The sequence below is a fragment of the Diabrotica undecimpunctata genome, unplaced genomic scaffold (assembly GCF_040954645.1).
Source record: "Diabrotica undecimpunctata isolate CICGRU unplaced genomic scaffold, icDiaUnde3 ctg00001164.1, whole genome shotgun sequence".
Lineage (NCBI taxonomy): Eukaryota > Metazoa > Arthropoda > Insecta > Coleoptera > Chrysomelidae > Diabrotica > Diabrotica undecimpunctata.
The window spans coordinates 381-20,596 of record NW_027313049.1 but is presented as its reverse complement, the minus strand read 5'-3'; the positions used below and the strand labels follow the sequence as shown (position 1 = coordinate 20,596).

Sequence of the window (20,216 nt, the reverse complement as noted above, 5' to 3'; positions counted from 1 at the left end):
CGTATAACTATGGGAGCTTTTTATTACACCAATATTTGTGGCTTAAATCTAATAATATATGTTTCATCGATCTAATGTAGGAATTTGACCGTGTCCAACTAAAAGACATCATAAATCTCATTCCATCTAATCTAATTAATACTGTGGCAACAGTTATTCATCCTTAGCTGAATTTGAAGCATTTTATGTCACAATTTAATATAGTTTGTATATTTTATTGTAGTTAATTTTATACTAATTTTTATTAATAATTGGATTAAAATATATAATTTATTTCAAAACTAAATAGAATACATATGATTATGCAAAGAATACTCATCTTTAATCACTTCGAGGATATCTTCATCCGAAAGTTTATTCTGAAAAATAGATTATGATAAATATAAGTTACACATTTTGTATAAATTTAAACTGAATTTGCAAAACTATTAATTATTCTATTTGTTTAAAGTAACTTTGTATTTGAATGTTCTTGATTAATATGTCCATGTGCTGAGATTGTTATACTATATTATTATAGTTAATGCAATTTACAATTTTTGTTGGATATAATTCACAATTTTACAAAAAAATTGACGTTTAAATTCCCACTTCAAAATGCAAAACATTAATAAATTAAACAAATTTTGCTTTTGTTACTTATGGTTCAATCGTCTGAGAGTTGACCCCTAAAGAGCATACGAACAAGCTGAATTTTAAGATAAAAATATTAATTTTGGGGCCCCAAAAAAGATGAAAATTACCACTTTTTCCCGGGCTTCTCCCTAAAACCCCCTCGTAGAATGGTAAAAACACAAAACAATTGATTTACCAAGAATGTGTACGTAGTATAAAAAAAAGGAATAGAAGAGGAGGATACTAAACTACCAACTTTGGAAGAAATAAACAAAGCAATTCAGTCTCTAGCCAGAAACAAGTCACCCGGAGGAGACAACCTACCCGCAGAAATATTTAAATGTGGCGGTCAAACATTTGTAACCCTCCTTCACAAACTACTAATACAGGTATGGCAAGAACGCGCGTTACCAGAAGATTGGAATACTGGAATTATATGCCCCATACACAAGAAAGGAGACGTTCTTGAATGTTCCAACTTTAGAGGGATTTGCCTTCTTAATACAGCGTACAAAATTGTGTCCCTGATACTTAACGAACGACTGGCACGGTATACTGACAATATAATAGGATCCTACCAAAGAGGCTTCTTAAAAAATAAATCTACCATTGATCACATATCATCCATCAGAAAAATATTAGAAAAAACGACAGAGTACGACATAGACTGCCATTACATCTTCGTAGACTTTAAGGCAGCGTACGATACTATTGACAGGTCCCAATTATATTCGGCGATGATCGAATTAGGAATACCAAAAGGATTGGTAGAATTAATTAAAATGGCAATGATGAAAGTCGAATGTAAAGTGCGCGTACAAGGGGATGTTTCAAAACCATTTAAAACCAACAGAGGACTGCGCCAGAGATGCGCTATCATGCACGCTGTTCAACCTAGCGTTAGAAAAAGTTATGAGAGATTCGGAAATAAACTTAAAAGGTACGATATATACCCGTAGTATACAAATAATGGCATACGCTGATGATATCGTCATAATTGGAAGAACCCAAAATGAAGCAGTGGAGGCTTCCACACGTATCAAAAATGCCGCAGAAAACATCGGACTTCTGATTAACATCCAGAAAACTAAATATATGTCGGCCATATCAAGAATTCGACAAAATAACTTAGAAGTGCAACACGAAACGATAGAAATGGTAGAAGAATTCTGCTACTTAGGATCACTGGTAGACTACAAAAATAACACATCCAACGAGATAAAAAAAAGAATATGCGTGGCTAACCGCTGTTATTTTGGCCTGGGCCCTCAACTAAGAGCGGGAAGTATGTCAATAGCAACAAAGTGCAAACTTTATAAAACAATAATACGCCTAGTGCTTACATACGGATAGGAAACATGGGCAATGACGACCCGAGATGAAGAGTTACTGCGAGTCTTTGAAAGAAAAGTATTGAGGACCATATATGGCGGAGTAAACGAACAGGGACTGTGGAAAAGGCGATATAACTTTGAACTCTATAGACTTTTTGGTGATGCAGATATTGTGAAGACCATCAAAATAAACCGCCTAAGGTGGGTGTGGATGCACCCACACATTATGCGGATGCATGAGAGTGACCCCACTAAAATAACTATGCTAAACAGGCCGGTCGGAAGAAGAAGAAGGGGGCGACCTAAACTCAGATATCTGGACGATGTACAGGAAGATCTAAAGGGAGATTGGAGTGAGGGGCTGAAGAAGACAGACACTCGATAGGGAAGGAAGGAAGAATGTTTTTAAGCAGGCCAAGGCTCACGAAGGGCTGTAGCGCCAACTGATGATGATGATAAAACAATGTTTCAAATAAAAAATGTATCTGAGATAATTTTAAATAAAAATGTTTTTTAGTACTTTTTGTGTAAAATGAACCATTCTCTCAGAAAAAACGCTTGAAGTGACCGTCGATTTTGAATGTCAGTTACATGCACGAAATCAATGTTCAATAAAATTTGTATCAGCTTGACAGTAAAAATTGGATATCCTTTGATCCATGTGTGCTATCGACAAAAACCAAGATGCGTTTTAAAGTTAAAGAGTGCAGCTTTCGTATGCAGTTTTTGTATTTTGCCCCCAATAAACTCATTTTTTATACAGGTGTTAAATAAAAAAAAACGTGGCGCGATTTTTACCATTTTTTAAGATTCTCATGAGATCAATAAAATTGATCACTTTCATTGATCGGTCGAAGTAAAATTTCCATTTTTAGCGATTATTTTTTAAAACTTATGAACGCAGAATTTAATGTTTTACATTTCAAACGATCGCACGTCACGGGAAATGTCTCCAAGAAGACAGTTTTGGGAGTAGTTTATAGCAAAACTTTGGTTCTTTTGAAAAACGTATTAATTTACTCGAAAAAGAAAGTTTTAGATTGTTTGTTATGTAAAAGTTTAAATCCAGCGCTTTTAGGTTTTGAAGTTTAGGCTCTAGTAATCGAAACTTTATAGTGGCCAGTCAATAAGAGGGATAGATTGTATTGATCTGATAAAAACCTCTCGTCGTTTATTTATATAATAGCTTTATATAATCTAAGTTTACAAAATACAAAAATTGCATCCGAAAGATAAACTTTCTACCTTCAAAACGCATCTTCATTTATATCGATAGGACATTTAGATCAAAAGATCGAATTTTTACCGTTGAGCTGATTCAAATTTGATTGAACATTGATTTCGTGCACGTAACTAACATTCAAAATCGACAATCGCTTCAAGCGTACACATTTTTGTTTAAAATTAAATCAGCTACATTTTTTATTTGAAACATTTTTTTCTGCGGAATACAGATTCCTTCTAAATCGATGTTTTGCGTTTTTATCCCCCTACTAGGAGGGTTTTAGAGGAAGCCCGTGGTAAATGTAGTCAACTTTTTTTCATCTCTTTTGGGGTCCCAAAATTAATATTTTCGGCAAAATTCAGCTTGTTCGTATGATTTTTAGAGGTTGAGTGGCATTTTTGTCTCTGACGACTGGAGTGTAGCAAAAAATTCTCCTAATAATGTAATTTTATTTGATTCATTCATATTAACAATTTAGACATACATAATACATTTTAAAGTAGACGACTTTAAAATGATATTGTTCTGAAGCTATTTTCTTGTAACATTTTAAAGTAATTATTATTTAAATCGGAATAAGCCACAATTAAAGGTTTCCACGTGGAAATTGTCAAAAAGTCAATAAACTTACTTTAACCTTTAATTGTGGCTTATTACAATTTAAATAGTAATTACTTTAAAATGATGTTGTCAATATTTTTGAGTTGTATTCATGTGAAGACTTTATTTTTTCTTGAACAAGACAATTAAGACACAAGTATTTAAGATTTAATTTTCAAGATGATATCAGATTCTGTTTTTGATCGAATTATTGTTAGTATAAAGATACTATATTAAAATTCATATGAGAAACAAAGAAATACATATTTAAATAAATTTACTTTACTTTAGATAACCTAAATAGAAATGATGACATATTAGCAACAGTTATCAATCTATCAAATAGACAAATAAATGCAACAGAGAGTTTAATACTGTCAAAAGGTCTAAACTTTGTTGAGACTCATAAATCTATTTCAAAATTAGACTAATGGCTTAATGGAGAATTAGCTAATAATTAGCTTAATGGAGAAAATATCTCAATATTTACCAACCCACGAAAGAGAAGTCTAATATAATTAAGCAAAACATAAGCAAACAGAAATTAATAGCAGTAAGAACTTTAAAAAATGATGACTTCATAATTATCCTACCAGCAGATAAGGGAAATGCAACTGTGATAATGGATTCGATAAATACCTTGTGATAATTTTTCAATCACTTGTCATTTTTTAATTACAGGTTTCAAACTGATAAATTTTATTACCTTTATTGCATGGTTTAAACATTGATCTGCCTCATGTTGTCTTTGTAACTTGAAATTAACTAAAGCCAAATAACCCCAAATTTCAGCGTAGGTATTGTCCATTGCATTTGCTTCAGAAAAACATTCTTCAGCACTTAGAAAGTCCTTTTGCTTAGAACAAAAAAAGTATAAAAAAATATATAAAAAATCGGTAAATTTGATAACTCTTGTAAAAACAAGTTAATACTTTATATAAATAGCTTTAATATGTATTAGATTCTGAGTAGAAGACTAGTGAACAGATTTATTTACGTATTTAATTGACAAAAGAAATCAAATCTGCTTTTTTACTCTCCGTCTTAATGCAGTCAATTGTTGCAGTACTGTCGTTGTCGTTGTCGTTGTCGCTATTGTTCTTGTTGTTGTTGTTGTTGTTGTTGTTATTGTTGTTGTTTTTATTGTGATTGTGGTTGTTGTTGTTGTTGTTGTTTTTGTTGTTGTTGTTGTTGTTGTGTGTGTGTGAATGTGTTGGGTAATTGTCTGGTTACTCAACATCATTGTCTTTACAAAACATCGCTTATTTTATCGGAACGGCTTCGGTACCTCGGGTAAGTACCCATCGGACAAAACAGATTTAAACAATAATAAATTCTCCTCTCGGTCGGATTCGAACTCATGACCATCAAAGTTTGATGCTCGGTAAGTCTTATGCTCTTACCACTGCGCCACCAAGTTTCTTTGCCACCTTACTATTTACCTTTTGTCCTATTTTTTCTCATGCGGCTTCTCGTATATTTGTTGTACTCTCGCGTTCACTTAATTGAAGCAGTATGTGAAGTATTTGCACGTTTGAGTTCATTTTAAATAGGTAAGAAAAGAAAAGAAAAGACTTACCCACAATTGATTTTATTATGCCTTAGACCGATTTTGGGCTCTACAATTGCCTGCTCATTGTCAGATTCCCGATTAAGGTAATTAACTTAACTATACCTTAACAATAACAACTGTAAGATTTTTTTAGTAGTTAAGTAACCTTAATGGGACCTGACCATTGGCTGAAAATGGTCTCTGTTAACTCAACTGGTCATCTGTCAAATTATTTATTTAATAAATTGTCTAAGTATTTTTTCCATCACTTTTTGACATTCTTTTCGTGAATTAGTATTTTATCACATCTAATCTGATCAAAATCTTTCGCTTTTGTGTGTGCGTTTCGCCCGCTTAGCTATCAGAACGATATTTAAAGAATCATATTTATGTTATTTGAAATAACCAGTGATACTTACTTTATAATATAATTTTCCTGCTATATACCATGTATAAGGAGACGGATTATATTTGCAAGCCAATAACATCAAGTTTCTAGCTTTTTGATCAGCGCCTTTATCTATTAATACTTGTGCCAAATTAACAGTCACTAGATGTAAGTAAACTGGTCTATTAAATGATTCTAGGGCATAATAATACTGCTTTTCAGCTTCTTCCTTTCGTCCTAGAGCCAGAAAACAATGTCCTGCAAGGCTTGAGACCGCATAATTCTAGAAAAGTTATAAAAACATATAAATAACCTTATACATATATATATATATATATATATATATATATATATATATATATATATTGAGAAACTGAAGAAAAAACAGAAATAGATCGTGGTCCAAACATATCCTTCGATGAAATACAACTAGGAAAAAGGAAAGAGCTATACAACTATCAAAAAATAGGAAAGCAACCGGTCCTAATGAAATTTCCAGCAAAATAATCAAACTACTCGAAGATAAAGGCAAACATTTTCTTCTAAACCTCTTTAATAAAATATAGAAAACAGGCATATACCAACATACTGGCTACTGTCAACATTTGTAATGATATCAAAAAAAATGAACGCTAAACAATGTAGTGATCATCGCCCTATCAAAAATTTGTATCGGCATCAATGTGCAAAGATACGAATTAGTCAGAACACGACGAAAGCAGTGGGAATACAATGTGGAGTGGGGCAAGGGTGTATTTTATCGCTTATATTTTTTAATATCTGCCCCGAATTTATTTTCAAAGAAGCCTTATATGAAGATGTAAGCTTTCAAATCAACGGGATTAATATAAATAATCTCAGATAAGCAGACGATACGGTACTGATTTCTTCCAATGAAAAAGAGTTGAAAGAACTTATAAACAGTGTGACCGAAACATGTATTGAATGTGGACTAAAACTTAATACTTCTAGCTAACTTTCCCATTTTTGTTTTCTATAAACAAAACTAACAATGGACGCTCATAATTAGCTTTTTGCAAAATTTGCAGAAACCTGCAAATTTTGCTAACCTGCAGAAACTGGTGAGGGAAGCATATTGTTATTGATTGCCAGTACTACGAAGCAAAAGGAAGAAAATATGGAATTTCAGATGACATAAAAACCACCTTGACTACAAACCTTGACTGCAAACATCGAACATGTACTAGATTATTTAAAAGATTTATATTTATTTACATTACATTGTATTGTACATTATATTACTGTGAAGTGGGAAGTTCTCTGGACAGTTCTTCATGAGATAGGAGTTCCAGATCATTTGGCAATATTAATTAAAAACTTATACGTAGATAACTCAGTTAAAATAAGAATTGAAAACCAGCAATCTGATACCTTCAAAACCAGCAGAGGTGTACGACAAGGGTGTATACTATCTCCAGACCTGTTCAATTTATATGGAGAATACATAATGAGGAACGCACTCGATGGATGGAGAGGCGGCATCTCCATTGCAGGAAAAAAGATCTCAAACTTAAGATTCGCAGACGATACAACACTGATAGCAACATCTGAAGAGGAGATGTCGAGACTGATAAAGAGAGTAGAAACCGAAAGCAACAAGTGTAGGCTCAAGATTAATAATCAGAAAACAAAAATCATGATTGTGGACCACGCGAATATCCTCCAAACAACAGGCGCCCTAAATCAATTCGAGAAAGTAGACGAGTTCACGTATCTAGGATCTTCCTTAAGCAATGCAGCCTCCTCCCATACGGAAATTCGCAGAAGAATAGGGATGGCCAAGAACGCGATGAGTCGACTGTCAAAAATATGGAAGGACCACTCTTTATCCAAAAAACTCAAAATGAGACTGGTACGGACACTCATTTTTTCAATCTTCAGTTACGGTGCCGAAACATGGACAATAAAATCAGAGGATAGGAAAAGGATTGACGCATTCGAAATGTGGTGCTGGAGACGAATGCTACGCGTCTCGTGGACGGAGCACAGATCCAATCAGTCGATTCTCGAAGAACTAAACATTCAGACCAGACTCTCCTCTCAGTGTCTTGCAAATGTTTTAAAGTTTTTTGGCCACATTGCGAGAAGAGACAATGACAACTTAGAAAGACTAATTGTATGCGGAAACGTAGAAGGACGTAGAGGCAGAGGACGCTCACCTATCCGATGGTCAGATCAAGTACAGAAAGCCACTGGAGAGACGTTTTCCGAGTCCATGAGAGCAGCCCAAAATCGCAAGAGATGGAGAGAATTGACAGCCCGCATTGTAGGAAATCACGATCCTCAGCAATGAGGAAACGACAAGAGAGAGACATCTATTTAATGTAAATGTAATGTAATGAAAATGTAATGTAAAAATATGTAAAAAATGAGTCTTTGTGTACATTACTTAACTAACAACCCTGCGTTGATGTGGATTATGTTTCTAAATAAAAAAAATTCTTAACTTAAAAAACTTAATTTCTTGTTTAGATCAAATTATCTTTTCAATGTGAATAGCGAAAGTTTTTAAAATGGTAAAATATTTATACCAAGTGCATGTGAAACTAACTCTGAGATAGCGCGTACAATGTGCCTTGCGCTTAAGTGGGGCGACTCTCGCAGAACCTCTCATTGGCTCGGGTCGGAGTAAACATACCCCACCCTACCCCCCATTCAAAATGATTACATCAGCCGGCCCATGCCAGCAGCATGCTTCGCTTCACGTGCAGTGTAAACAGCGCTTTACAAAACTTTTGAAAGCGTATAAAGTTTTCCTCTTGCGGTCTGCTCTATATCCCATATTGACCTGTCTTGGAGTTATGTAATGAAATAGTCCGATTTTAAAAAATACTGTCACAAATGTCACTTTATAGCCATTAAATATTGTCATCATCATCATCAGTAGCTCGACAACCCTTTCTGGGTCCTGGCTTGTTCTAGGATTTTCCGCCATTCTGTTCTGTTCCTTGCTTTGTTTTTCCAGTTGGTAATCTTAAGTGTTTTCAGATCTTGTTCCACTTGTTCCATGTATCTAAGTTTTGGTCTTCCCTTTGACCTTCTTCCTACTGGTGTTTGCCTCATAATATGTTTTGGTGTTTCAGTCTCCAACATTCGTTCAACATGGCCCATCCAGCGCAGACGTCCGATCTTTATGGATGTTATGATCTCGGGTTCATTGTATGCTGTGTATAGTTCAAAGTTATATCTTTTGCGCCATATGTCATTTTCCTCTACCCCCTTATATATGTGTCTAAGGATTTTTCGTTCAAATGTGCCTAATAGGTTTTCATCGCTTTATTAAATATTGTGCCAAATACATTATTTTCTACGTGCCATGTTTTTGTAAAGAAAAAAACAACTTTGGAAAAATGGAAAGACTTTTTATTGACATTTGATTTTTTTTATTAAACACTTAAAATGTGTTTATACCAGTGAAATCTGGTCATAGTTGACCAATTATCAATTTTTCTTTGACTTAAATTACTACATGATACATACATTCTAAGAGCTTACCCCTATGGTCGACTCTTATTTTACGCACTATAGCTAACACACAATGTAGCACTATGCTCTGCTTTTACACTACACTTTACACTCACTCAAACGGTTTTCTTCGTTTGAGTCTTCTTTCTAACCTAGTATTATCGAGGGGCTGGATGACCTCGACGTTTACATAATCTGTCATCTTCCTGATAACTATATCTACATCTTCAATCTCAAGTTCATTGTGAAGGTCGACATTTGTGATGTAGCAGGGAACATTAACGACGTTCCTTAACACTTTATTCTGAAAGCTCTGGATAATCTAAATATAACTTGACTTGGCACAGCCCCAAAGTTGGCAACCATACGTCCATACTGGTCTCAGTATTAGTTTGTATAGCAGTTGGTTGTTATCTATGGACAATGCTGAGAAAATAAGTTTCTTCCCATCAGCCAATACATTTTTTTTAACGGATAAGTAATTCTTCTCTTCTCTTTTCTTTTGTTTTTTTATTTATTGACAACTGTCTAGTACCTATTATTTTCTAGTTCAGGTATGTCATCAGGTATGTTCATCAGGTAGACGACTTAATACGCTTTTTTGATGGACTCCTGATTTGATTTCTTTTAGATATACATATGTACACATCTTCTTGCTTAATTGAACGCGTAATTGCTTCATTCACCTTCATGCCATACTTTGTCGAAGGCCGTAGCTACGTCTAAAAAGGTTGTAGAACAGACTTCTTTTCTTCTAATAATATAATTTTTAAATTATGTTGGTAATTTATTATTCTTTCTTTCGAAACTCGAGGCTTTCGAACTCGAGGCTTTCGAACTCTGGTTATATCGCAGAGTGTTAAAAATATCATGGACTGATAGAATTACAAATAAAGAAGTACTGGAGAGGGTTGGTAAAGAAACAGAACTAATCACCACTGTACAAACCAGAAAACTGGAATACCTAAGCCACGTGATGAGGGGAAAAATATAAAATTTTGAGACTCATCATACAGGGAAAGATTCAAGGAAGAAAATCTGTTGGCCGAAGGCAGAACTCATGGTTGAAGAATCTACGTGATTGGTATCAATGCAGATCGATTGATTTGTTTAGAGAAGCAAGCTCAAAAATAAAAATAGCCATTATGATTGCCAACCTCCATAAGGAGGCGGCACTCTAAGAAGAAAAATTTATTATTATATCAATCGCAGAATCATGAATGTGTTGCTTGTGTGAGTCCATTTCAAAAGGTAAAAGAAATAATAAGTTAGACTTACTCACAATCAATTTAATTTAACTAATCGGACGACCGGTTTCGCTTTCTATAATATGCAAAGCATCTTCAGGTCACGATACAAAGTTAAAATGCTGAAAATAATAATCCCATATTAGGGTGTTGTCTAATAAAGATAAAAACAAAGATAAAAACATAGGTAGGTGATATAAATTATATAAATTACAGTAATTATGCCAATATTACATGTCTGTTGTTTTATAAATGAATAAAATGTTTAAGCAGACAAGGTACGACCCACAAATTGGTAACATAGTCTATTAAACTGTAATGAATTAATAAATAAACCAATAAATAAACATTACTTACATGCCGGTACTCTATTAGTTGATGGTTGAAAGAACATGGTTCAAACTATCTTGGATTGTAGATTGGAGAGCTCAGGTCAACTATTGTAATTATTTAACAATAAACGGGGAAGTTCTTGAGAAGACAGATTGTATGATCTTCAATGGATGTACAGATTGTGTGGGTGTGCAATAGTATAATATAATAACTACAAGATTAAACTATTGCACACCCACACAATCTGTACATCCATTGAAGATCATACAATCTGTCTTCTCAAGAACTTCCCCGTTTATTGTTAAATAATTACAATAGTTGACCTGAGCTCTCCAATCTACAATTCAAGATAGTTTGAACCATGTTCTTTCAACCATCAACTAATAGAGTACCGGCATGTAAGTAATGTTTATTTATTGGTTTATTTATTAATTCATTACAGTTTAATAGACTATGTTACCAATTTGTGGGTCGTACCTTGTCTGCTTAAACATTTTATTCATTTATAAAACAACAGACATGTAATATTGGCATAATTACTGTAATTTATATAATTTATATCACCTACCTATGTTTTTATCTTTGTTTTTATCTTTATTAGACAACACCCTAATATGGGATTATTATTTTCAGCATTTTAACTTTGTATCGTGACCTGAAGATGCTTTGCATATTATAGAAAGCGAAACCGGTCGTCCGATTAGTTAAATTAAATTGATTGTGAGTAAGTCTAACTTATTATTTCTTTTACCTTTTCAATCGCAGAATGTTTATTTCTAAAGCTCAATTGGTGGTTTGGAATCATTTTGTTCTCTTCTAATATTAGTTTCATTCTTTTTAGCAGGACTTTCTCAAAAAGCTTCAAATTACTGGTAAAAATGATATTGGTAAATATGAGGAGACTTTTGGTGATTTTCCTGGTTTTGGTATTATTATAACCTCAGCTATTTTCCATAAATTTGGGACATATCTCAAAATAAATGCAGCATTAATGATGTTGGTCAATTGTACCTTCACATTTGATTAGGTTAATATATATTTACGTCATCTCATATTAATTCTATTTCATTTTCATTCAAAAGTTCATTTGAAATAAAATTCGGTAATCCGTCATTTCGGCAAATTTTATTTTCTCAACCTTCAAGTCTTCGACAAACATTAATGGCAATACTGATGCTCTATTGCTTCTAATGTATGAGCTGCATAACTAAAAATAATTGTTTTTATTGCATCAAGTAACAAATTATTAATACACAACCGTAAAAATAATTGATATTTAGTGAAAAAAAAATTCTAATTAAAATCACATTTCCTGTATAAGACCTTAAACAAAATTAAGAACTAATAATAATTTAATAAGACTTAACAATTTTAATGAATAAAAATATATTATTCTAGAATAAATCAAAAAATCTTTAAAAAACGAATGAAATAAGACGTTACTAACCGGACCATAATATTTCATGGTTTCCTCAAGATGATCCAAAGCGTGGCGATACAATTCTTTGTAATAACAGACTGCTGACAGAAGGTAATGAGTAAATCCTGGATGGGTATTTATTTCTTGAGCTAAAGCTAACTCAGTCCACTAAAAATAAAAAACATTTATTAATTATAACTACGGCTTATCATTATTATGTACTACATAATATAGGCATATTTTACGAGTCTCCCCATTTACTACAACACGCTACAACATATACAAACATTCATCACAGCATCTATCGTAATAGCAATGTCAGTAATATGAGGAAAATAGAGTTAGTATTATGTATAGACCGGGCAAGGGATGGCGCTACTAGTTTCGTCGTAATGTGCACTGTCATGTCAGATACGGCTGTTTATCTACCGAAAAGATCTAATTTTCTATCGAGTTTCATTCTTTGGTTCGTTTTTCTATATTACAAAAGTACATTTTAAGAGACATCGCACTATACTCACTATACATTTAAAAAAGCTTCATGTTCCTATATTCAGATCTTTTAAAACGGTATACTATTTTTTAAATCATTACCTACCTTGAAATTTATCTTAATATATCAAATCAACATGTAATACTTATAATACAATCAGTATATCAATATTTTATCTTCTCTAATATATTTTTTCTTACAGTAACAGTTGGATTGGATATATTTGATTTAAAACAAATTCAGGATTTTCTTTGTAATTTGGCAACATTGTATTGTTTAAAAAAAACAAAGATTGTTTTACTAAAATCACCACTTAAATTGAAATCAACTGAATTCTACAGAATTGTAGTAGTAATATTTTAGTGCACGTCATTGTAAATAGCATCATAACTACGTTGTGAGTATCTCAAATTTTATAGGACATAAAGACGATATACACACATTTTTATATATTAAGTAAACTTAATTCGACCAAGTTGCTAACTCGCCTGAACTCATGGCGATACAAATTGGATTTAGAAACAGAAACAAAGTAGTGCAAAGTCTTCTGAACGAGGGGTTCATTGTACTATACCTCATATAATAATTAAACTGAAAGTCTTTAAGTCTACCCACTGCTCAAATATTAAGTGGATCATCCCTGAATTAAAAAAGGTATTATCACTGATATTTAGACTTAGGCAAATATGCATATTGCATATTTTGCATATTGTGCATATTTTATGCAAATATTTCATATTTTGGCATATTTGTATAAAAGTTTGCATAAAGTGCATAAAAGTTCAGATTTTTATACTGTATTTGAAAATTTTTTAACATAACAATTTATTTCAATTCTTGTATAAAATTTTGTAGTCATTTTAATCAAGAAATGATCTAAGTACGTAATCTCTACAGGTACAAAACATTTACAATTTCAAAGAAGATCAATTTAAGTAGCCCTCAACATTCTTAGAAAGTCTCGGTCACTGTGGCATTCAGTTATTGGATAATCGCTAAGGGTTCGCTCATTTGCATTTTATGATCTAATCCGCAAATCTATCTACAATTTATTGTATCTTAACAGCAGGTAAACGGCTAATAGTTTTGTTCCTAATTTAGGGATTTTCCAAAATCTCCCAGTTTATTGAATTAGGTACCTAAACATTTCTAATTTGATGCTCAGATTTGTAAATCATTTTTGTTTGGATATTCAAAGCGTAAACACTCGTTGTGCGTAACAAAAAGGAAGATTGTGATTTTATAATGCCTAAAACAACCAGTGCTTCAACTTGGATTAAACCTTATAAAGAGCTGTCTATGGATATGGGAAAAATCTACTGTTCAGTCTGTCGCAAAATTGTAAGTATCTAATATTTTCTATTAAACATCTAATATTTCATACATACAGGGTGTTTCCAAATGACACTTACAACGTTTGACTGTAGATACTTCTCGAAAAATTGAACAAAACGATATAGTTAATGAGGGGTCAAACTTATTTACTTTTCGAGATACAGGGTGTTAAAATTAAAAAAAAATTAAATTCTTTTAGTTAATAACAACAATAACTTTAAAACCAATAAACGTATTTTCTTGAAATTTAGTACTCGTAGGTTGTTTTTAAATGAAAAATAGCTTCCTTTAGTGAGAAAAAATTGTCCATGGTACAATACAATGGTGTGTATTTAGAAAAAATTTTCACCGTTACTTTTTTTTATGAAGTCAGCTATTCTAAAACACAATTATTTTTATTGTAATTGAATTAACAAAAAAAAACTTTTGTTGAATTTTAAAATAAGTTATATGATGTACTAATGGTTAGTAACAAAAACTAATTTGTGGATTAATACTGCATTTAAAACACTTAGCGAGTGTTTTTTTTTCAAACCAGTTATTTGATTAACCAAAAACACCTTGTATATTTTTATATTTTAAAGGTTGGGTTAAAATAAAGGTTTTTATTTTTATTTATAGATAGCATGTGAGAAGAAATTTCAGATAGACCAACATGTGAGAACTGCTTCACACATTGCAAAAAAAGGAAAAATAGGAGGAAAACATCAAACTTCAATGGCTAAATGTTTCCAATCTACTTCAAAAAAATTAGATGAGCAAGAAACTTTTAATGAAGACTTGTGTCGCGCATTAGTGTCTGCAAACATACCGCTTTCAAAATTAGCAAATGTAAATTTTAGTTCGTTTCTAAAAAAATATTGCATACTTAATGTTCCAAGTGATCGGTCTCTAAGAAGAAATAATGTGAACGGGCTATACTCGTCGGTGTTAATTAATATTAAGGAAGAAATTGCAGATAATTATTTTTACATATCTGTAGACGAAACCACTGATTCCTCAGGAAAGTATATTGCTTATTTATTGATTGGTGTTCTTAAAGAAGATACCTTACCAAAATCTCATCTTATTTCATGCCAGCAACTTGAGAAAACAAATGCTTTAACAATTTCGCGTTTTATACAAGAAACATTAGCAACTTTTTTTCTTCCGACAACTATTCCTTCTAATAAATTACTGCTTATTTTATCGGATGCTGCTTCTTATATGGTGAAAGCAGGACAAAATTTAAAAATATTTTTCCCAGATTTAATACATGTTACTTGTGTAGCGCATAGATTAAACAGAGTTGCAGAGGAAATACGAAAAAAGTTTCCTCTTGTAAATACCATGATATCCAGTGTCAAAAAAGTATTTCTTAAATCTGCTATAAGAATTCAACTTTATAAAGAAATGCTACCTAACATTCCTCTTCCACCACAACCTATTTTAACGCGATGGGGAACATGGTTAGAAGCAGCTAATTTTTATGCAGATCATTTTGTTAAAATAAAGAACATAATTGATACGTTAACAGATGAAAGTTCCCAATCTCTTTTGGATTCTAAACAAACTTTTCAGAGTAACTTGCTTCAACAAGAACTTTCATTTATAAAATCAAATTTTAGTTTTATAGTTTATTCGTCTTCCGGGTTTGGACCGTGTCATTTGTGAGTGACCCAAAAGTGGGTTCATCTCGACGTTTCGTTACAATTGTATGTAGCTTCTTCAGGAGAACAAAAAAAGAAAACAAAAGACAGGAAGATGGGTAGTTAGCAACGGTAACTCAGTTACTCAACGCAACCCGAGGCGAATACTAACTACCAAGATGGGCATTTGGTCACAGTAACTCAACTACTTAACGCAGCCAGAGGTGAAAACCAAATGCCAGGACAGGGATTCACGTCCAACAGCTCAGAACACTAACGCGTCGAGAGGCGGGGAGTGATTTTTGGCGAAACTGGTCGTTCCGTCAAAACTCGGATTCAAGAGCATCAAAGATGCATTCGATCAGGTCTTTTCTCCCATTCTGCAGTTGCAGAACACTGCCAAGAAACCGGTCATTCCATATTGTTCGAAAAAACCCATATTATTTCTAAGAGCCCCTTCTTTTATTCCAGGAAAATCCGCGAATCTCTAGAGATCCGAAAAAATCCACATAATATCAATCGAGAGGAAGGATACTACTTGTCTCCCATCTGGAATCTCAGTCTAGAGCCGCCGTCCGGTCCCGCTACCACGATGCAGCCACATGATTGGCCAGCGCGCGCTTTTTGACGTTCGCGCCACGGAGTGAGCCGATACGTCCCGACACGACAGGTCACCGCGACTATAAATAGAGCGGTAGCGGAGTAATCGTCGGATTCACTCCCCGCCTCTCGACGCGTTAGTGTTCTGAGCTGTTGGACGTGAATCCCTGTCCTGGCATTTGGTTTTCACCTCTGGCTGCGTTAAGTAGTTGAGTTACTGTGACCAAATCTTGGTAGTTAGTATTCGCCTCTGGTTGCGTTGAGTAACTGAGTTACCGTTGCTAACTACCCATCTTCCTGTCTTTTGTTTTCTTTTTTTGTTCTCCTGAAGAAGCTACATACAATTGTAACGAAACGTCGAGATGAACCCACTTTTGGGTCACTCACAAATGACACGGTCCAAACCCGGAAGACGAATAAACTATAATTCTGACTCTGGCCGTGGAAGCCTACGATTTCAAATTTTAGTTTTGTTCAAAAAACAATTACTCAGTTAGAATCACCAAAACTGTCATTGTTCGAAAGTACAGCATTAATAAAAGAATTTGCGTCATGTTGTCGGAACGTTAGAGGTAATATTGGAAAAGATATTTTAAAAAAATTTGAAGCTACTATGGAAAAAAATAAAGGTTACCATATTCTTTCTGAAGTAGTCAGTGTTCTAGCTGGAAATATTTCGGAAACAATTAATTTAGAACCAAATGTTTTGGTTAGTTTGAAAAATGCTCCCGTTACATCAGTTGATGTTGAACGAAGTTTTTCCATATATAAATATATGTACTCAGACAGAAGCCACAAGTTTTTGTTAGAAAATTTTGAACACCACTTGGTCATTTATTGTTACCATAATTCTAAATAAGTTTATTCATACTTAAAAATGATGTAGTTACTTAAAATAAATGTAAATCTTAATGAATAGTAGGAAATATTTAGTTATGTACACTTTTTTTTTAAATAAAATTGTTACTATTTTACGATTTTTTTATTTATTTGTATGCATATTTTGTAAAATATTTGCATATTTTCGGGTAAACACGTGCATATTTATGCGCATATTTTCTACATTTTTATTTGCATATTTGCCGAAGTCTACTGATATTAATTATAAAAAAAAATTGTTAAATAAGAAAATTGATACGTACTGAATACAATCGTAATTTCAGCAACAGCATAGCTGTTCGAAAGAATACAGTTTTGGGACAAATTTCACTAGTCCATACTAAATCCTCATATTCTGAGAAATAATCCAAAGGTACACTAACATCGCTGTACTTCTTTGCCATGCGCAAGGTGTTATCCATGCCACCATAATTTTCGGTTTTTTGGTAAAACAGGTAGAAAATTGCCCAACCTAAAAAATTGACAAACAATATTTATATTCTCCGTTAATTCATAAAATATTAAAAAGAAATACCTTCACACCATTCAGAATTTTCTGTCACTATATTCAAGAAACATGTTTCCGCATCTTCTTTGTGCCCTTTATTGCTCAGCAGAGCTGCAAGTACTATTAAACTATAAAAGATATTTTACTATAAAAAATTTAAAATGTACAAACACGTAAAATACCTATATTAATTTATATTTATAGGGGAAAGGATTCATACCTATATTTATGCTCTTGTTTTTGCAACAAGGATTCTTTCATGCACTCGTAAGATTTGTCATCTTCCTTTCTTTCTAAAAGATATATTCCGTAGTCAAACCAATAATCAGCACTCTGTGGATCGTTGCAAATTCTCTGCAAAATATTGTATAAGATAACTATAAAGAGCGTATATCCGCCCAAGTTATTGATGAGGTTATGTCTTTTCAAAAATTGAAAGCTTTGAATATTTGGTGTGTTTCTGCAATATTTGTATGTGCTTTAAACGTTTGTGTGTCTGAGAATTCATGTTTCGTGTTTGGGTGTTGTGTGTTGCATATGTATTGTGTATGATTGAGGATTAGAATAATTGAAGCTGCAAATCAATTTCGTCAGAAAAATATGATTTTTCAGCGCATTCGGTTTTCCTTTTTAAAACGATACCGAATATGTATTGAAGAAAATGGGGCTCATTTTGAACATTTATTGTAATATCATATTTATAGAGGTTATAAACATTTTTTTGTACTTGTTAATTCATTTAAGCCATTTATTTAGTTGCACGAAATTTTTTAAAGGTTAATGAAAAGGGCCGTAACTCAGTAAAAAACTGTTTTTTAAAAAAAGTGATAGGAGGCAAAAAAAAAATTTTCTGTGCGCTTAGATTTTGTTGTTTCTTTTGTATGAAAAATGCTTTCAGAACAAGAAAGTAACGTGTTCATTTTTATTACAAAATGTCATGTAGTTTAGGAGATAATGCAAAAAAAAAATTGTATTTTGTAACTTTAAAGGGCTGTAAATTTTTTTTGTGTACACTTTTGTACTAAGGTAAGTTTGATTCAATCAATTTATTTTTTGTCCCCAGAATGCCTGATTTAATTTATGACATACCTTTTTGAAACACCCTGTATTGTTATTTGATATTAAAGTAAATAGCTTTGTAACGTTATAAACGTCACATGTGTGATTTTTTTTTTTTAAATAATTATTTTATTTTAATTTCTTTAACTTTATCTTTTATTTTACTATTTTTATTTTAAAAATTGTTGGCGCCCAACTCTGCGTCTGCCGTGTCCTGTCTTCTTCTTCTTCAAGTGCCCTCTCCGCTACGGAGTTTGGCAATCATCATTGCTATTCGTATCTTTGAAGCTGTTGCTCTAAATAATTGGTTAGATGTGCACTGGAACCAGTCTCTTAAATTGCGCAGCCAAGATATACGTCGCCTCCCCACGCTTCGTTTGCCCTGAATATTTCCTTGGATAATTAACTGGAGCAATCGGTACTTTTTCCCTCTCATCACATGACCTAGATATTCCAACTTTCTTCTCTTGATGGTGATCAACAGCTCCCGTTCTTTGTACATTCTTCGAAGAACTACACTATTTGTTATTTTGTCTGTCAAAGGTATTTTCAAAAATTTTCTGTATATCCACATTTCGCAGGCCTCTAGTTTATCGGTATTGTTCTTGTTTAAAGTCGAAGTCTCTACTCCGTACAGCAGTATCGAAAAGATGTAGCATCTAACCAATCTCATTTTCAGGTTTAAGTTAATGTCATAACTTCCGAGAATGTCCTTCATATTAACAAAAGCAGCTCGAGTCTTTCCAATTCTAGTTTTTATTTCTTCTATGATGTCATTGTTGTTAGTAACGCTTGTGTCCTGTTAGTTTTATTTAATGAAGAAGTTGAATATTTTTTTATGTCTTTTGCCTATTTTAAGGTGAATTTTCTTTAAGATTCATTTATATTTTTAAATCTTTTCCTAAGGTGAGTACATTTCATTTTCTAGTTGATCAATATTTTTTTATATCAGTATTTTTATAATTTTCTTTCTATATTTGACGATCTTGTTTTTTTTTTTTTTAGAAAATCTCCAACCCACCTGTTTCTTTTAACTTTATAAATCGTCACATATGCAGTTAGTATCTTTACTATAATTTAACTAATTTATTTAATAATTATTATATATATTTAATCCTGGCCAATTTGCTATTTTCTTTTTAATATTGTAATTATTTTCAATCTTCATGTGGCAAGGAAATATTTTAAAACATATGCAGTCGCTAACTTAGAATTTATTATTTTAGTTTTTTAGCGTAAAATACATTTTTTTCTTTTTCCTTAAAGACGCTTGTTGCAGCACACACAGGGATGACGATTGCAGCAGCATATTATGTATATGATATGCAGAACTTCATACCTGCTGAGAACTACAACGGGCTCGATCCCGGCATCTCCATCAACTTACAGGATACTTATTCAGCTAAAATCCATCCAGTCAACATCAAAAGCCATCAGCAAGATATCCTGTGAACCACATGAAGCCATAAGTCTCATTTTAAACTTTTTGCAAAGCTGTAGGCAGTAGTGCTTTG

At 32.8% G+C, this 20,216-nt stretch overlaps 1 protein-coding gene across 1 annotated transcript; it reads right to left on the bottom strand.

Annotated features, from left to right (window-relative positions):
• Positions 1 to 256: 256 nt before the first annotated feature.
• On the bottom strand, positions 257 to 18,103 carry LOC140431797 (cilia- and flagella-associated protein 70-like; the record flags this gene model as incomplete). Its single annotated transcript, XM_072519679.1, has 7 exons — positions 257 to 359; positions 4,481 to 4,630; positions 5,746 to 5,997; positions 12,228 to 12,368; positions 17,399 to 17,607; positions 17,671 to 17,771; positions 17,864 to 18,103. Coding segments are annotated over 7 exons (1,171 nt in total), but the record flags the coding sequence as incomplete, so codon positions are not given.
• Positions 18,104 to 20,216: the final 2,113 nt, after the last annotated feature.